Source organism: Xenopus tropicalis, chromosome 1 (assembly GCF_000004195.4).
Source record: "Xenopus tropicalis strain Nigerian chromosome 1, UCB_Xtro_10.0, whole genome shotgun sequence".
Taxonomy (NCBI): Eukaryota; Metazoa; Chordata; class Amphibia; order Anura; family Pipidae; genus Xenopus; species Xenopus tropicalis.
This window is the reverse complement of record NC_030677.2, coordinates 61166063-61186707: the sequence shown is the minus strand read 5'-3', so window position 1 is coordinate 61186707 and position 20645 is coordinate 61166063. Positions and strand designations below refer to the sequence as shown.

At 38.9% G+C, this 20645-nt stretch overlaps 1 protein-coding gene across 3 annotated transcripts in view; it reads left to right on the top strand.

Moving 5' to 3' along the window:
• elf2 (E74 like ETS transcription factor 2) overlaps positions 1–20645 on the top strand; it is a 57123-nt gene that overhangs the window by 17765 nt on the left and 18713 nt on the right. For all 3 annotated transcript variants that reach the window (XM_012959865.3, XM_012959867.3, XM_012959871.3), the window contains exons 3-4: positions 2894–3035; positions 3704–3869. In XM_012959865.3, the coding sequence (XP_012815319.1) occupies positions 2961–3035; positions 3704–3869 (241 nt within the window). In that variant the 5' untranslated portion in view covers positions 2894–2960. The remainder of the gene's footprint in view (positions 1–2893; positions 3036–3703; positions 3870–20645) is intronic.

Below are 20645 nucleotides of genomic sequence, written 5' to 3'. Positions count from 1 at the left end.
TGCACAGATCTTTGGTCAGAGGATTTGCAGAAGCAAAGCAAACCATTCTTTGCCTCGGGGTACTAGTGTTCCCTTCTACAATTAGGGGTCCTAGTGTTGCCTACAATAAGCATGATATGTGTTCAGTTTATTTTTCCATACGTGTTTATATGAATTCAAAACATTATTGTTTACAGCCAAGTAATGTTTACAGTGTTATAGCTCCCACTTCTCTCAGGTGCTGAGAGATTACAGAATATAAACACTAGGGAACTTGTTACAGTTTTTTTGGGTTTTTTTTTTAAACATTTCATATTTTAACATGGAACTTTGAATAAGAGCAATAGAGTAAAAGGCATATTGTTGTTATATCACAGAAGTACAGGTATGGGATCCGTTATCCGGAAACCCGTTATCGGAAAGCCTGTCTCTCATAGACTCCATTTTAATCAAATAATTCAGATTTTTAAAATGTATTTCCTTTTTCTCTGTAATAATAAAACAGAACATTGTATTTGATCCCAGTTGAGATATAATTAATCCTTATTGGATTCAAATCAGTTTTATTGTTTTTTTTTTTTAGTAGACTTAAGGTATGGAGACCCAAATTACGAAAAGACCCCTTATCCGGAATACCCTTGGTCCCCAGCGTTCTGGATAATGGGTCCTATAGCTGTACAATCAAGCATAACATCTGAACTGGGAACTAGCACTTATATTGCAGGGTCAACCACTTTAACCTGCAGCACTTAATATCCTCCCATTTGTGTCTGTAAGTTACCCATCCACATAGATTGTAAGCTCTACAAGGCAGGGACCTCCTTCCTCTTGTCTCTTTGACAGCTCTTAAATGTTGATGGAACTGTACTGTGTATTTGTATTCATTATTGTAATGTTTAAATGTAATAATAAACACTGTTTATAAATTATACATTAACATATACTTGAATGACAGTAGTGGTCTCTCTTTTACACATTTATGCCGTAAGGCAGCCATTGTTTTGAAATGTGTAAGTCTGTGTTTACTTGCGCACCAGAAAGTCTGTATTATGGACAGCTAGTGAATTTGAAGTGGTTATAAGCAGGGGTGAGTGTTTTGTTTGCCAAAGCTTTCTGAGAGTGGTAGCCAAAACATACTGACTGGGGGCAATCATGTGTGTGCTCTGTGTGAAAAACTCTTGGGGAAACAAGTATATTTAAGTGTAAGAAAGTTTAATTTCTTGATAAATGGTGATGACTGTTGCATGGTGTTTTGGGTAGTATATAAAGTTATAATGCTGGTTAGGAGGAGGGTTTAGAAGTATACATGAGAACATATTTGATGTTTTATCTATGCCTTGAGGCTGGGTGGGGTAAATTATACCTCTGCTTGACAGAAGAGTTTGTTTATAGCCCCAGAAAATATCTTTAGTAAGAAGACAGTCTAAAGGTGGCCATACACGAGCAGATCCGCTCGCTTGGCGATGTCGCCAAGCGAGCGGATCTTCCCCCGATATCCCCACCTATGGGTGGGCGATATCGGGGAGCATTTAGGTAAAAAAAAAAATATTAGGTAAATATTAGCATTTAGGTAAAAAAAAAAAATAATCCTATCGTTTGGCCCTGGTCTGCCAGGCCGCTCTGCTCTCCCCATACACGGGCCGATTAGCTGCCGAATCGGTCCAAGGGACCGATATCGGCAGCTATAGACGGCCCGTGTATGGGGACCTTAAGGGCTCTGGCACACGGGGAGATTAGTCGCCCGCGACAAAACTCCCTGTTTGCGGGCGACTAATCTCCCCGAGTTGCCATGACCCGCCATCCCACCGGCGAACATGTAAGCTATTTATAGACGCGGGACGGGCGCAGGTATAAAAATGTACACAGCTCAGCGGGCTGGGTTAGGTGCGGGTTGAATTTTTGTCGACCCACACATCACTAGTACCTATGTTAGTAAATACACTTATATGAACCCCCTGGGCTATCCTCCTAGTTATTACAATTCCACAGGAAGGCTATGGTTCTGGGCAGTAAACTAGTAGAAAATTACAGCATATATTTTTAGTTTTCAGTACTTCTTTTGGACAGTTACAAATGGAAGACCAAAATGAACATCTTGTCCATTTAAAGGAAAATAACATCAAAATGTAAAACTGTACATGTTAAAAATATATGGTACTTATTCTGCACTTTGCTTAGAAACACTACTACAGTTTATATAAATGAATAACCTTGTTGCCAAATGGGTGAGCCATTTAAAGGAAAAGTAATGCCGGGCAGAATCCACTATGGGACGATCGATTGATCGATCCTAGCCTTCCTTCTGTATAGAAAGGAGTCGGGCTAGGATCGATCAATCGATCGTCGCATAGTGGATTCTGCACTGCATCGCCGTATCGCCCTATTTCAAATGATCGGAAGCCAAGTTTTAGCAGGTATTTTGTAATAAAGCATTCACAATAATAAATGGTGTGCCGGATAGGGCAATTATTGGGGCAGGGTAGAATACATTTTTTTTTTCTTGAAAAATGTTAGTGTTATTTTTCCTTAAAGTTGAATTTGGAGTGTAGGGCCCATGTTTACATAGCAAGTAACTAATAAACTGTGTAGAATAAAATGGATTAGATCTTACACAGGAGGATGAACAGGTCAAATGCCATTCTTTGCTTTCTACAGAACTGTCAAATGAAAGCCTCTCTCATATATAATAGGACATTTGTTGTCAAGAAATAGTTTGTTTGTGGGTGCTGGATATACTGAAATTAATTATATCACTTATGGCATTACCTTTTCTTCAAGACAGCTACTTGCCCTCCAGCAGGAGATAATGTTTAAACAGATATTTTAGATTAATCCATTCATTAATGTTGGGTCGATTAAAGATTTTTTATCACTTAATAAAAAATTGATTGTAATGGGTTTTTTTCTCTTTTAGAACAAAGGCAAGGTAGTGAGGGACGGTTTCTGGAGACCGCGCAACACCTGGACTCAGGGGATGCAACATGACCTCTGCTGCTGTGGATGGCGGTGGATCGGTGGGAGACATTGTCAGCAATGGAGTGGAGAATTTGGAACAGGTAAGAACCCAGACTGATGCTAACTGTATGTGTATCTTGTCAAAAAAACAATAAAACACATGAAGATTTGTGTATGTATATATGTATGTATATATGTGTGTGTGTATGCATATATATATATATATATATATATATAACACTTCCAAATAGTCCGCACTCCCTCATCAGTGTTGTTGCTCACAAACTTCCTGGGTGCTGCATATGGTTGTGTATATATATATATATCTATATATATATATATATATATATATCTAGGACCTTGTTCACGATGTTATAGGGTATAACATCGTGAACAAGGTCCTAGACCAGGACCGAAACGTTGATGGAATAACCATGTGTTTATAATAAAGTTAAATTATTGGGATTGGAGTGCGCACAATCCTTGAAATGAGATATATATATTAGTCCTTGTAGTGTCTGCACTCCAAAGCTTGTAACTTTGCGGGGTGCACAGCCAAAATTTGAGTATTCAGCAATAAATATTCAGTTGCCAGCACACCCTTAAAAAAAAAAGACATATTGTTTAAAAAGAATCTGACGTTTTGGTCCTCACATATATAGGTGTGTGTTCTCTCTTACACAATTTGTACCACTGTAGGACAACAGTACAATATATTTTAATTTATAATAAAATATATAATACTGTTCATTTTATTTGGTTGTCACAGGAAGAAGTTCAAGTAACTGAATACCCTGCTGTGATAGTAGAGCCAGTTCCTAGTGCCCGGCTGGAACAGGGTTATGCAGCCCAGGTTCTGGTATATGATGATGAGACCTTCATGATGCAGGATTTTGCAGAGGAGCATGAGGTGGAGACAGAATGCGTGGAAATAGGTGAGTGCTATGGGCAAGCACAGTATAATTAAAATCCCATTGTAGATGCACAGACAGGCACAGTATGATTACAGTGCCAGTAAAGATGCATAGGCAAGCACATTATGATCACAATCCCATAAGAGATGCACAGGAAATCACAATTACAATACTAATAATTTAGACCACACCAAATGTAAATAACTAAAAGATTTTACACAGATAACTTAATGTTTGGACCCACTGGGGCACTAGAGTTTCCTTTTTTGCATAAATATATGTAAGGGCACTGGCACAGGCACATAAAGCATTTGCTCTGCTTCTCTCCACTTGGGTTTTGTTGGCAGACGGAGAGAAATGGATCCACTTTTAAACACTTCCGTGTGTAGCAGGCATTTTTGGCCCGATCTCAGCTTTGTGTATCTGCACTTAGGCTGTTAGCACAGCTTGACATGAAAGCTTCTCTCTTCCTGCTTACAAAAACACAGGTGCAGAGAAGTGAAGCAGGCGCTTTGTGTGCCCTTGCCCTAAGGGCTCTGGCACACGGGGAGATTAGTCGCCGCACAACAAATCTTCATTGTCGCGGGCAACTAATGTAAATCGCCGATGGGATTACATATGTGGCACCACGATTTGCCAAAGTTGCCTTGAGAGGAAACTGCAGGCAACTTCAGAAAAATTAAATGCTGTGTGTGGGGAAAGAATTTTGTGGAGATTAGTTGCCTGCAGTTGTGAATAATTATCACAGATGACTTCCCGTGTGCCAGTACCCTTCGTTTGCTAAAAACCAAATAGGATTGTTTTGCCACCAATGTGGATTTGTGAATCTTAGTTAGGATAAAGTACAGGTATAGTACCCATTATCCAGAATGCTTGAGACAAAGGATTTTCCGGATAAGGGGTCTTTCTGTAATATGGATATTCATACCTTTTACTAAAAAATCAACAAAATATTAATTAAACCCAATAATATTATTTTGCATCCAGTAAGGATTTATTATATCTTAGTTGGGATCAAGTACAAGGTACTGTTTTATTACAAAGAAAAAGGAGTTTATTTTTAAAAATCTGAATTCTTTGATTAAAATGTAGTCAATGGGAGACAAGCTTTCTGTAATTTGGAGCTTTCTGGATAACTGATCCCATACCTGTACACGACACTGGTTTAATATTAAATTTTTTTAATTATTTGCTTAAAATGGACTCTTTAGGAGATGGCCTTACCGTAATTAACAGCTTTCTGGATAATGGATTTCCAGATAAGGGATCCGACTAGTTATTGTACTAGTTAAAGAAAGAAAAGCCAGTTCTTAGCATTTTAATATTGTATAAAGAATCCTATTTCACCCAAATGTTTTCCAAAGCTTCTTTTCTAGAATCAGTATAAGCTGTAAAATGTTATGATTTTGGAGCCATTGCAGCTTTAGATAGTATGACGCTAGGCTCAAGAAAAAGTTCCAAAAGCAGATATAATCATGCCACACGCTATATAATGCCTAATGGGCTTTTGGAGATAACATTTCTACTGCATTGCGAATTGTCTAGTTTACATCTAAAACTAAGGGGCTGATTAATCAAAGTTCAAATCCCAAAATGGGAAAAATTCGGATTGGATACAATAATTTCTGATGGTCGCAAATATCACGAAAATGCTTACGAAAAAAACGCATTAGTTACTAGGTACAAAAAAGTCACAGAAAATACACACAGTACAAAAAAGTCAGATTTGGACCGATCGTACTTTAATAAATCTGCCCCTAAATGTATAATAATCAATAAACTTCTGTAAGGAAAAGATTTTGTAATAGCATTCTATGGGGTCATTTAGCAACATTGCCTGTTATACCTTCTATGCTCTTTCCGTCCTCAGTCCTCTTCAATCATCTTTCAGTGAACTTGCAGACAAACACAGTTAAATGATCATGAAAGCCTTCTTCCAAAGCAGTGTCTGACGTGGCCATTTTAGTTTTTTTTATGCACATTTTAAGGTAGCCCAAAAATGTGTCTCTAAGTGACTTCAAAGTTAGTATGTGGGGGGGGGGGCTTGTATTAGACACTTTGGCATCACTGAAACAAACCTGTGTGACATTGCCCAGATGGCATACTTCTCTTCCTTCCTTGCAATTCTTGCAGTACCAAGAGAATACATTTCTTTTTTCTAAAGGTTTATTGAAGAGAAAGCAGAATAGTTACCTCAGTGGTGGGATGTCAGATAACATAATCTCCTGTAAGAAGTGCACACAGTTGTGTCTTACAGGTGAGCTGGCAGCCGTTAGCAATGCACATTCAGACCACAAGATGGAAAGAGTTTTAAGAAGAGCTTTTAACAGAAAAAATATTCTGTGTCCCACTGTACAAAAATATCCTAAATCAGGGGTCGGGAACCTTTTTGGCTGAGAGAGCCATAAACACCACATATTTTAAAATGTAATTCAGTAAGAGCCATACAATATGTTTGGCCACGGATGCTGTGGGGCAAGGTAGGGTGGGTCCCAAGGATGCCGGATGCGATCAGAGGAGGGTGTGGCCTGCGCTCGGCAGATAGAAGACGTGTTCTAAGGCAGGTCACGCCCTCGTTATTTTTTTTTTTATTAAAGATTTAGCAGCGAGCCAGATGCAGCCATCAAAAGAGCCACATCTGGCTCCCGAGCCATAGGTTCCCTACCCCTGTCCTAAATTGTAAACTGTTAGAAATTCTCATAGTAACATAAAATATGCAATGTATACTTTTTTGCTGCTGCACGAGTTTATAACACTGTATTGTCTCCAAAGGAAATACTAAACCTAGAATTGGAAAGCTATGGTGTATCAAAAATTATATATATGTAATGTATCCCATAAGGGTGTATCAACAAATACAAAAAGCCAGTGGGCTAATTGTACTTATATATATGCACTAACAGAATCAGAAAAGGTAAGCCAAAAATGTATTACAGCCCCAAAGCAGGGCAAATTGTCGCTCATTTTATGCCCTAAGCGTGAAGACACACAGAGCTACTAGTAGCAGCTATTTTTTCACTGTTTCTAAAGGCCAGAAAATCTGCCATAGAGAATACTGAGAATTGCCTCTGCTAACACACACATAGAGAAAATTATCAGTAAATGATCATCATTGTCTATTTTAGTAGCCACAACAAGTAGCTGCTAATAGTTGAAAAGCAGATTTGTTTTATTCTAGTCACAATTAGTGAACTATAGAGTAGTGATATAAATTCTATATATTGCCTATGCTGTCTTCAAAGCTTGCAGTTAAGAATTACATTTAATCTTTGTATTTTAAAATAATAACTTTTCTGTCTTTTAGAGATCTTTTGAGGAAAGCATTGGTTTTGTTCTTGGTATAGGCCATGTAATACACTAGCAAAAGTGACCTGGTCTTTGTCTAGTATGTTTTAATTTAGGTGCCTCTTTAACAAGGTTCAACAATGTGGCTTTTGTTTATGCTTCATGTTATAAAAGTACAAAATATTGTCGTAAAGTCACAATGGTTTAGAATATAGTGGCATATGGTAATTTTGCATGGAAAATTATCAGTCTGTTGCAGAAAGCTTTACAAAGGTGAATGAATTTCACTTGCAAGTAGCACAGTATAGTGAAAATATATGGGCTTCACGCAGTTAATCTGCATGTCTTGCTACTGTGTTTCCCTATTGTGTGATTGTGTGTAGTGAAAACTAAACATACTGGCTTTTATTATATCATTAATGAGTAGCTTAGTTGTCCTCTCCAGGAGCAATTTGTCTTCTCATATTCATATGGAACCTGCTTTTGGATGGTTCTGTTTGTAAGGTGCACTAAATGTGTATGTTAAATAGAGCAGCATTACCACCATTCCTCAAAGGCAGTAGATTGAATGGTAGGGCAGGGGATGCCTGTGATGCAATGGAAGATGGCTCATAAGGTAGAAATGCAGAAGGACTGGGGAGTAAAAATAAAAAAGAACTGCATGCCCAGTATAATCTCGGCCTACTCTGTACATTGAAACCAGGTGACTTCCTCCTAAATTGCTCCTCCATGTAGTGGATAAGGATGGACTGCTGTTTGGCATAAACCATATGCAAAGGGGTGTCACTGATGCACCTTTGGTGGGTCTGTTTTGTTGTAAAAAGACTTTGGGATCTCCCTTTTATGGAAGAAATCTGCTTGTAGGTATGTTCTCCTAATCTGCTCTCAGAATGCACAAGGGATTTGTTATAAAGATGATGCAACAATCCCATTGGCACAAAGGATGTAACTTGATCATTTTGTGTTTCCTAGTAATATAAAAAATACTCTACAGCTTACTGTACAGTCTTACTCTTATGTAATCATTATAAACATAGTACACTAAGCTTTTAAAGGAACACTGATCATTTTTATTTTTTTTTTTTACCTTCATACATTATTTAAATCACTGCATAAGCTTATGCAGGGCTATCTTATATTTCTTCTTTTTACAAATAAATATGCACAGGGCTTTTAAGCAAAAAAAAAAAAAAAAATATTGATCATACATTTTATAACTTAACAAAATAAACTGTAATTTGCGTCAATATAAACCTACTGCTGCTGGGGATGGGCAATGCTAGCAAGTGATACCATTAGCCACACTGACTGACCACAAATCAAGTAGTGTTTTGTGCATTCTTTGGAAAATGACCAGATTTCCAGATAACATTGGCCTTTTTGTATTGTAGGAGAGGTTTTTTTTTTTTTTTTTTCAATAAGAAAAAATTGCATTGTTACCCCTTGTGCTATTGCCCTTTGTGACATTAAGCTGCAGTTCCAGTAGGCTTGCTTGTACATGAGTCTTAGGATACTGGTACATTTTATACACTTAGAAGTTTTTGCAGGGTTAAGCTGCCCTTTAACTAAAATAACATTGGCAGCAGTTCTTACTGATATCCATTTTCCATTTCATGCTTGCTTAATGAACTCACTAGAAGGGAAAAGAGGTGGTTTTCTTTCCTCTGCTGATAACACAGCTATAAGTAAGAGCACTGACAGGGAACAGGAGCACCCTCTGTGTGGGTTAAAGAATACTGCAGCTTATAGTAGAAACTACAAGATTTCCTGTTTTTTTTTTTTTTTTGTGTTAACACTCGGATTTTGAATGACAGCCCTAATATTACATGGGTGTGTCCTCCCTTTGCCTAGACAATGTATTAGTGCTAGCTATCTTTTCAAGTAGCTGTCAATTAAAATATTCATCCGACTTCACATGAAGATCAACAAATTCTGGGGGAATACTGATGGGTGACTTGATTTCAGAAACTGTACAAAATTGTTATTTGTTTACATTTAGTTTCTTGGGGTGCAGCCAGGGACATTTAGGCTCCCAGAGTTCACCCTACTTCGATCAGAAAATTGGCGTTGGAGCAGCTCATTGGGGGGAGGGGGGGTTGCCTGTATCCCTAGTGCCAGAATGGATAGCAGAGCTGAAATTCAAGTTTAATAACTGAACTTGGCTCTCGAAATTACCAGGAGCAGCTTATTACTGAGATTCTCAGCTTGACTCATGGCAGCAGCACCCCTGGGTGCAGCTCCTTTTACATTTTCATGATACTTCTGCTTTAAAGAAAAGTGTACAGGATTGTGTTAGAATCTGTGTATGCCTACAAATGCATTGTGCTGACATAAACAGTGTACTTTGTGTGCTTAATGTGTTGTATATATTAGGGCATCTTTAAAGAATTACATGCATTCAAAAAACAAAATACTTCTGCAAATGAAAATGTAGTCAGAAGGGACACCATCACTTTATTCTTTTCTTCTTTTTTTTTCTTCCTTCTGCTTAAAGAAATATTTTTATTAATCTATATAATAAGTGTTATAATGTATTATTATTACAGTCTTCCACTAGGTGGGGCATGACTTGAAAACTGCAGCCTGCAGAGAAAAGTGTTAAATCAGTGGAAAATTTAGATTGCTGCAAACATCATTGAAACTATCCCTCTTAGCATTTGCCTTACTCCTTTCTAAATAAAGTAAAATAATATCTTTTTAATGAACTTTTTACATGCTGCCAAATGTAGAATCTACAGTGCTGGCATTGTTCCAATGGTATAGATTCTGTGTTAACTTTTAATACATACATCAAAAGTAATTTGCATCAAAGGGATAAATCTGAACAGAAGGGATGATACAGATAAGAGATACCTGCCTGCTGCTAGCTAGTCTACTGCCTATGCAAGACTATCCCCCTTCAGCAAGAAAAATACCACTTTTTTTAACCTGAGTAAGGTTTTCTTTTTTATAGCATTTAAATAAGAGTTAGATTTCACAAAGTAGCATTAAATCATACCTTATTGCTGAGATTCTACTGACAATTAGAAGGCTTAGGGCTGTGACAGATGGGGAGATTAGTTGCCCCATGACAAATCTCCCCGAAGTGTCATACCACCGGCTTGAATGTAAATTGCCGGTGGGATTGCATACGCGGTGCCGAAATTGCCAACGTTTCCTCTCAAGGTGACTTCAGCAATTTCGGCAAATTGCCTCGCCGTGTATGCCATCTCACTGGCGATTTACATTCTAGCCGGTGGGATGGCATGTCGGGGAGATTAGTCGCCCCACGACAAATCTCCCCCGATATGTCTGTCACAGCCTTTATAGCACACAGGTTGCATTTATGAGCTTTGAGTGCTTTTAAGCAGTCTGAAACTGGACCTATCTAGTGGCCATTTTAATTTTGCATACCCTGTTAGGTACTTTTTATAACATCATCCAATGAGATGTTTGCTTTTAAACCAGTAAATGCTTCCTGGGCAGACTTAGTGCCTTTTATTACATAACCCCAACAGTGTCTTAATATTTTAAATTATCTTTTTGCTTGTGATAAATCATGTGTAATTGAATCTGAAATCTAATTTGACTAATTTTACTTCAGTTTCTATTTATCAACATTATTATAGCTATGCACTACAATATTGCTGTACATATTAGAGACTGACAACAATTAGAAAGCCATTTTTTTCTCTGAATAAAGTAGATAGAAAGTAAATGAGAGTGAAAGGATTCACTTAATATGTATGTCTGTATTTAGCCTCTGTGAGTGTTCATATTTTTAAAACCGCTGAACACAAGCCCTATGCCTTAGGCTTTTGTTGAACAAAGGGGCATTTTGTATTCGAAATAAATAGGATTATCAACAATAGTTAGCATAATAAATGTTATGACATTATCCCCTGACATAACTGTTAAAGCTGTATTTCTGAATACAATCTGGTTACATTTGTATCCTACAATATGTATTGTTTTCAGTTTCCACAATATTTTTATACTGAAAGATACACTCATTACACCTTGGCAAGGTCATCAAATAAGTGGATGGTTTTTTTTTTTGATACAGCCACCCAGGTTGTGGAACAAATCAGGCCAATCCAATCTCTTGGAATCATGGCCACAGATAAGAGACCTATGCAGAGTAAGCTGACCAAATATATTTGGGAACTACCAATCTAGCTGAAGTTGGTGGGTTTTAAAATGCCCTTTGTGAGACCTGTGCCAGCCACACCGGGAGTGAGTGCATCCCTGGATCTACTATAAGCAGGTAGTGGAACTGCTCTCAGATTACTTTTATTGCAGGAAAGCAATCACTGGCCCCTCTCCAACAAAGCCTTACAGCCAGTGAAAAGCCAATGGGACTATAATGCACCATAAAACATACAAAAATGACTGAAATCTAAAGCTGGCCAAGCTTTTGATGAAACCTAATCATTGAAGACCAGATGCACTGACTGACAGCCCTGCTGGGTGTATGGATGGATACGTTTTTGCAAGGGCACATAATGTTCCAGAGTGGTCAATGACCCCATTAGCATAGAGTGTTTTATTGACAAATCAAACATTTGGCAATTACTGATAAAAATGTCCCTTTGCTAGAATCATTTCACAATATCTTCTCCTTAAAACATTCCTAATTACTTTGTGCACAGTACATTTGTGTGTCATTTTCGACTCTAGGGGTCCTGTCACACAGGACACTTCTTCTCCCGGTGGGAAATCTCCTCTTCTTCAGGCGATAAGGATGTCGGTCAATACCTGCCCCTTTACAATAGTTGGAATTGCCATATGTAAAATAAATTACATGTGGTGACCATAGGTAAAGTGGGGAAAGAAAGCTTTTTTAAGTAATAAAAGGTAGCAGTAACAGTAAAACAGACTATTGCTCTCACAGAGCAATAGATTTGGCTGCCAGGGTCAGTAACCTCTATTTGAGAGCTGAAAAGAGGTAGTAGAGGAATGTAAATAATTCTGCAACTATAAAATATTAAGACTAGTTTGAGGGGCAGATCTATCAAAATGTGAGTTTAGAGCTTAATATATAAAAACTCATCCACGTTCTTTTGGTTCTTTTGGGTTTTTCAAGGAGAAGGAAAGTCATTTTACTGCCAATAGATTTGCCAGAATAGTGTCACCTAGAACAATATATTTATTCTGCAGAAACCATTAATATACCCGAGTAAACGGCTTTCTCCTTTTGCTTAAGATAGAAGCTGACATTTTAGGTAGCTTCCTTCCTGCAGTCTCTATCCATTATAGCTGAGATCACACATTCCTAAGGGAGGGGGGAGGGAATTCTTAGCATTCTGGTGGGAGGGGGAGCAGGAGTGATGAGAGAACTGAGCAGACTCTGACCCCAGGAATTAAGGCTTTTTCTGAGAGAGGAAGTCAGACACTGGAACATAATTTTTGCAAAAAAAGTGACCAGAAATCCTGTGTTTCTTTTAAAAGAGGACTCAGTACAGCATTACTGTAAGTGCTTATGGCTGTATTTACATAGACCTTTCTAATAAAGCTTACTTGGTTTTTACCTTTCCTTCTCCTTTAAGAAGTGTATTTATCAATTGGTGAATTTTAACTTTCACTCATTGATAAATACACTTCTAAAAATCCCATAGGAATGAATAAAACCACTAGCCCCTGGAATGAAGGATTTTTCTGAGAGAGGAAGTCAGATACAAAAGAACATATTTACAAAAAAGGAGACAAGAAATCCTGTGTTTCTTTTGATAGAGGACTTTCAGCTTTTCTGTGAGTGGCTTATGGCTGTATTTACCTTTCTGATAAAGCTTACTTTGTTTTTACCTTTTCTTCTCCTTTAAAGAATGCAAAGGAAGACATATTACAAAATCAACTAATAACGCTGTTGATAGAGTGGGGAATAATATAAGAGGAGGAGACCTAATAACCAAGGTTGCTCCAACTTGAAACAAAATGGATTTTCCATCTTCACGCTAGGAAACCGCTAGGTCTTAACTGTGAATTCAATTTTACTCGCTATTTGAGAAAATAATAAATATATATGTAATAGATACATGTTCCCCCCTCTCCATCCTCTGCTTCTTTCCACATTTTTTACTTTTTCTGCATAAACACACAAAAAAATCATGCTCAAGCGTCTTTTATGTATATATATTTGTATATTTAATGCTTCATTTTGCCTGGAAATAATTTTATAACTATATTCAGCTTTTTATATTTACATGTATGCATCATACACTGTTATATATTGCTTATACAGCCTGGTGTTCCCTCCATAACTTGTGTGGGGTACTATTCTTTCTTTTCTTTTTAATTTACTATACCAATGCATCAGTATATTAAAAGTTTTTTCATTTAACGTTTTCCTTCTTTTTCACATTTTTGTGACCCACCCCAGAATGCTCGGGACCTGGGGTTTTCTGGATCTTTCTGTAATTTGGATCTTTGTACCTTAAAGGAGAAGGAAAGGCTACCAAAGAGTTAATCTCAAGCTGCAGGCTTACCTTCAGTTGTCTCAATAGTGCCCTTAAGTCTCCCCAAATTGCCATCGTTCAGATGATCAGAAGCCAAACAGGAAAAAAAAACGCTGAGCTGGGTAAAGAGGATTCCCATAATGCCTCACTCCTGCAACGACTCTACGACCAGGACTGTAGGCGGCGCATGTGCACATGTCCCTCTTCAGCATAAGCAGGTGCACTCCCCTTCTGACAAACCGGCAAGCGTCCGGTTGCTATGGCTGTCGCTGTATAAATAGCGCATGCAGCAGCGCCCTGGGGCCATTAGAAGCCGGACAGGCGAGTGTGCTGGGGGGGAGCTGTGAGCGGGAGGGGGGGTTTGGGGGTGGGGTTGGTACTGGTTGACCAAGACTCCAGGGATTGGAGCGGAGCAGGGAGGGTGGTGGGTGGTTAAGGACTCCAAAGGTGCGAGGATTGGAGGGGGGGCCAGGTTCCGCCGGACAAAGACGCAGGGAGGGTGACGGGGTGCAGAGGCCGCTTTCTGTGTTGTCTGGGATCAGCTACTAGTAGCCCAGCGGGGAGCAGACGGGGGGGACGCATGCGCAGTAGAGATGTGAAGGGAAAGGGTATGGGCATCCCTTTTTAAAGATGGTGGTGCCGTTCACTGAAACAAGTACCGTATATACTCGAGTATAAGCCGATCTGAATATAAGCCGAGGTACCTAATTTTACCTAAGAAAACTGGAAAAACTTATTGACTCGAGTATAAGCCTAGGGTGGGGAATGCAGCAGCTACTGCTAAGTTTCATCAAAATAAATACCAATAAAATTATATTAAATGAGGCATCAGTGAGGTATATGTTTTTAAATATTTATTTCAAATAAAAACTGTAAACTAGCTCTATAAGTGGAGGGTCAACAAAAGCAATTGTTTTATCAACAATGATACCTTAAGAGTACTCTGCAACCAAGCTAAAACACAGAGTTAAAATCCTTCAAAACTATATATAGTTTATATAGAATATAAAGTGCAATGTCTAGTGCAGAATGGGACAGGTGAGAATGGTAGATGAAGATGAATTTGGGAGCGGGCCAGGGCACTGGAGGGTCTGGTTGCGGGTGGCCTAATTTGCACACAAAGGACAGAGGGTGCTAGTTTGGAGGGACCCATGGCACCCGACTCGTGTATAAGCTGAGGGTGACTTTTTTAACACGTTTTTGGGTGCTGAAAAACTAGGCTTATACTCGAGTATATACAGTATGTAGTTTGTAGTAAGTGTATCTCTGTTAATCTTTCATTAGGCAAGCCAGAAATATAGCGTTTTTACACAGCAATAGTAGTACTATTTAATAACGTAGATTTTGACTTTCCTTGTCCTTTAAGTCTACTAACATTAAATAAACCTAATAGGATAGTTTTGCCTCCAATAAGGATTAATTATACAAGGTACTGTTTTATTATAGAAAAAAAAAACAATTTTAAAAATGGGAATTATTTGATTAAACTGGAATTAATAGGAGCTGGACTTCTCGTAATTCGGAACTTTTCGGATAACGGGTTTCCGGATGAGGAATCCCATACCTGTATGATTTTTTTTTTTTCCCTTTCATTTTAGTCTTAGACACATATGAGTATTTTGCCTATTTGGATTGAATTGTACCACTGTGCTTGATCTAGAATCGTCTCCACATTTGTGATTGGTTATTGTGTATTCTAATCTGATTGGCCACATCCCCCATAAAAACCATGTACAGGAGTGTGCCCATTAGCCTATAAATAAGTGCCCCAACAGGCACGAAACACATTAGGGTTTTCTTTGTCCTAAATCCTTATCACTTTTCATTTTTTGGGGAACCCACATCCTTTTTCTGTGAATGTTATACCACACATATATAGACTGGGGTGCTTTGTGGGTCTTCTTTATATAATTGCAATGTCAAAAATCTTTTTTTTGGAGCTTTTATTACCGCTCCTTTTTTGTTTTTGTACATTCTACAACATAGGCCATTGCCTAAAACATAATGTAGGCACTTTAAAATAAACTTAAAACTTTTTCCGTTAGAGCATTCCAAATTAAATAACTTTCCATTATAGTCCGTAAGGCAGTTCTATATATTTTCAAGTAATTTTCTGCAGCTTGCTTCCTCAAGCCAGGCTCACTTTGAGTGTCGCTCTAACAATGCATCTAGTCCTGCGCCTCAGCAGCCAGACTTCTTATCCCATTACCAACTAGAGTCTCTACTGCAGCCACATGGGATTTCCCTGCAGTGCATAGTATCTTTACATGATTTACAGCAGCTATCACTTTAAGCGATTATTATATGTGTTCAGTGATTTATCCTGATATTTTCCAAACACTACTCATTCACCTGAAGTAGTTCAGCACATCCTCTGGGAATTCTCTGCGCATTCTGGGCTTCTTTTTATCTTTTAGAATATTGTAAAGAATATAGAACAAACTTGCGCAGATAGTGTTTAGATAGGTGTGTATGGTGAAAATCGGAGATTTCCCAGGTGATATCAGCTGAAAAATCCCACACAACATGCAGGAAATTCAAAAGAATACAGGCAGAGAACAACTGATTTCTGTAGAACAAAACTGACTGAAATAGGGTATTTACATGCCTTATACGATCATTCAGTTCATAACAAGGCACAGAACAATCATACCAATTCTTACATTTTAGGTTGGCTTTCCCTTAAAATGCATTTTGTATTTTATTGACCACTACTTTAACACTCGATTTCTTTGTTGTATATTTTAAAACTATTTGTCCCCCCCCTTTTTTTTAAGCTTTTCCGTATTATCTTTTGCCTTAAAACTTTTTTAAATGTCCATTAGAGCTTTTTCCAATAGAAAAGTTAATAGCCAGTTCTTGTAGATGTTGGTTTATATGGTTATTACCACAGGATGGGATATATGTTAAAAGGCTGACCTGTATATTTAGGGCTAGATATATTTACTTCTGAGCTTGTGGTTTTTATCAATTTTTGGAAAAAAAAAAAAAAAAAAAAAACGTCGCATTAAAAAAACTCTATATTCTATATATAAATTCTATATAAGTCAGTGGGAATAGTCTCGATAAACTTTATTTTCCAGTTAAAAACATTTTGGATTCAGCCTCATTGAAAATGAGTGGAACAATTATTTTCACTTGTGCAATTTTTCTACTGCAAAAAAAAACTGTGAGCTATTCTGGCCAAGTTTTTTCTTAAATAAGCTAATGCTCTAGTAAAAAAAAAAAACAAGGCGTGTGTAAGAAAGGTCACGCATGTTTTGTCGCAGTTTGTTGACGCAATCACTTTTTTCTCTTCTCATACTCAAAAATTTATCAATTGGTCTTCTTGAATATTACTTAAGTTCTGCTTTAAATATGCAGTGGTTGGAAGGGTTTTGATATATTGGTCAATAAATTTTGCAGGAAAGGTAAGGGTTCACAACACGTCATTCTATGGCAGCATAAATAGTAAATTGGTCCTGCACCCAAGCACTTACTCCCCAAAGACACAGTGGGAGAAACACCCAGTGTGCAATAAGACTAAAAGATAAAGTAAAGCAAATATAAACCAAGACACATGTATAGATCGATTCAGCTGATTTGGCCTAGCAGGTGTATAGACAAACTAAGCAAAGGTTAAACATTGTGGTCACTTTCTACGTATTTTTGCACAGTTACACAATTTAAGTGTTTTACCTGCTGCAATTCTCAAAGCATTCTCAGCGCATTTTCTGGCATTTTGTTGTAATGACAAAATGCCATGTGTGACATTGGCCTTAAGTAAGCCCAGCTTTATTTGCTATCTTAGATATTCTTGGAACTATAGTGGTAAACTTGTTAACGGGGGACTTGACTAAATGATGGACCACAAAGGTCTAATGGATATCCAAATGCATAAAGGTCAACATTGCTGCTCTTCCACATTGGTTTAATAACTTCATCACAGAAATAACAAACTGTTATATTCACATCAGCTGTAGGAGTGCTGTAGCCTGTTTTTATTTTGTTAAAAGTTTCAAAATGAAAACAAAGTTGATACTGCACACTGAATAATTATTTGTATTCATTAATATGTATAAGAATACTTGTGTCTGCTGAATTATACTCAGTAGCCAGCTAAAGCAGCAGACCATAATGCCCAGAGGTTTTCCAACTTTTTGCTGTCCATTTGTTTAGGTCCTTATTTAGGACCAGGTTTGATATATTTACAGCCTTGTTGTGACCTAAGGGGCAACCTGCTAGCTTTTTCACTGAATTCTCCGACAGTAGAGGGCAGATTTTTTTTATATTTAATTTTGAAATTTCACATGGAGCGAGCCAAATTCTTCATTTCCCATGGTGCCACAGGCATCTGACCTGTGCTCTGATAAACCTCAGTCACTCTTTACTGCTGAGCTGCAAGTTGGAGTGATATCATCCCCCTCCCAGCAGAACAATGGGAAGATAGCAGCTCCCGGTAGATATCAGAATAGCACTTAATAGTAAGAAATTCAAGTCTGGCTTGGGACTCCTCTAGTTACATGGGAGTAGGAGAAACAATAGGTTACCTGAAAGCAGTTCTAATTTGTAGCGCTGGCTCCTTCTGAAAGCTCAGACTCAGGCACAATGCACTGAGATGGCTGCCTACACACCAATATTACAACTAAAAAAATACATTTGTTGGTTCAATAAAAGTTTAAATGGTAGAGTGAATTATTTGCTATGTAAACTTTAAGGCAGTGGCACACGGGAAATATTTGTTGCTTCAGTTTCCCAAAGTTACCTAACAAGGAAGCTTAGGGCGACTTTGGAAAACCAAAGCAAAGCATATGCCATCCCACCGGCGATTTACATTCTTGCAGTTGGGATGGCATTTTGGGAAGCAAAGATTTAGGGCTCTGGTACACGGGGAGATTAGTCGCCCGCGGCAAAACTCCCTGCTCGCGGGCGACTAATCTCCCCGAGTTGCCTTCCCTCTGCCATCCCACCGGCGAACATGTAAGTCGCCGGCGGGATGGCAGACGCGGCGGCGCGATTTCGGGAAATCGCCGAAAAAGACTCGCGAGTCTTTTTCGGCGATTTGCGCTAAATCGCGCCGCCGCGTCTGCCATCCCGCCGGCGACTTACATGTTCGCCGGTGGGATGGCAGAGGGAAGGCAACTCGGGGAGATTAGTCGCCCGCGAGCAGGGAGTTTTGCCGCGGGCGACTAATCTCCCCGTGTACCAGAGCCCTTAACGTGAGCAACTAATCTCCCCGTGTGCCACTGTCCTTAGCGTGAAGACATATAGAGCTACTAGTAGCAGCTACTTGTCACAGCTACTAAAATAGACAATGCTGATCATTTACTGATAATTGTCATTTACTGATAAGTGTGTTTTAGCAGCGGTAATTCTCAGTATTGTCTCTGAAAGGGTATTTTCTGACATTTAGTAGCCGTGACAAGTAGCTGCTACTTTGTAGCTCTGTGTGTCCTCACCCTTAAGGTGTTTTTTTTTTTTTAATTGCTTTTATTTTCCTTTTTTCAAAACAAGGTATAAAAGAAGAGGGTGGGAAAGGAGAGAGAGAGGGAGAAAGGGGGGTTGAAAGAGAAGTAGTAGTAGAAGGGTTTAAATATTATGCTCGCATTGGAATTAGTGAGGCATATAGGGACTTAGCATGGTGGGTCAGGAGTGTCTCCTATTCTAGGCAGGGGGTCCCCTTTAATGTCCAGCCATGGTTGCCATATTTTGTCAAACTTTGTTGGACATCCTCTAGTTAGGTATGTCAGTTTGATAGAGGGTAAGGCTCCGTTAATAAGCTTAATCCATTGTTTCTTTCAGGGGAGCTTTGGCCCCATCCAGCGGAGAATGATACACTTTTGGGCATAGTAGAGTAGCGACCGGGCAAACAGTCAGGAGGCAGTACCTCCCACTTGGTCCTCCATAATGCCAAGTAGGCAGGCATGTGGCGAGAGGAGAGGAGGGTAGGCTAGTTGAGCTGACATATGAGTGGTAATATCTTCCCAAAAGTCCTGGACCATGGGGCAGTTCCAGATCATTTGCAGGAAATCTGCTTGGTCTGCTTGGCACCTGTCACATTTGTCAGTATCTGACAAATGCGACCAATTTCTTTTAGTCTGACCGCGGAGTATATTAGGCCTGCATCAGTAATTTGTATTGAATTAATCTGTCTCTTGAGGATACCAAAAAATGGTAAAAGGTCTGTTACCTCCTCCCATTGCTCCTCTGTTAGGTCATCTAGCAGTGACCTCCATTTGAGGTAGGTTCTATGATTAAGTGCCTTAATGGGCACGAAACGCGTCAGGCGTTTATTGTTTTAAACATGAAGAAATAAATTTTGGATTTTAGCAGTCTTCACGTGTCCGGAGTGCTTGATGTTCCATATGCTAACTTTGGAGATTTCCCCCTTCAGCTGCGGGTTCGGGGCCTTGAGCACCCGGACCACTATCGGCCTGTGGTGAGCTATTCTTTGATTCCTCAGCTTTTACACTATTTGAGCGACGTGCATTGTGTGATTCTTTGAACCATAGCGTCAGGTTCGGGGTTTGAACACCCGGGCCCAACCCGATACTGGGTATTATATATTTATTTACTTCATATAAATTTATGCCTGGGAATCCCTTTGGGGTTTGTTCGTTTGGTTTACATTCCCCTTCTCTGTGAAAGGGGGCCTGTGAGGCTGAGATTAGTAGAGTCGAGAGACCAACTTGGGGGGGGCACTCCTGAGTCAGTAGATTTTCTATGGGATAATTCTCGTAGACTAGGGATGCTTCCCGAAATGGGTCTACAAATGCCTCCCTCAGTTGTAAGTATTGCTACAGTTTAATGTTAGTCAGTAAAGGTCTGTTCCTAAGATCACTATACGTGGGAAACAAGTTTTCTTCCAGTATGTTCCTGAGCCTTTTTATACCTGCTATGGGCCAGATCTGAAATTGGGGCAGTTGAGTAAGGTGAATGAGGTTGTTGTTATTCCAAAGGGGGAGCCTAGGTGAAAGCAGTGGTGGGTCTATACCTAATTTATGCAGTGCCATAAGCCACAGTCTATGCGTATATTTTATAATAGGGGTGATGTGCTGTATATCTCCTTGCATTCTGTATGGGGCATTTTCCATAGTTT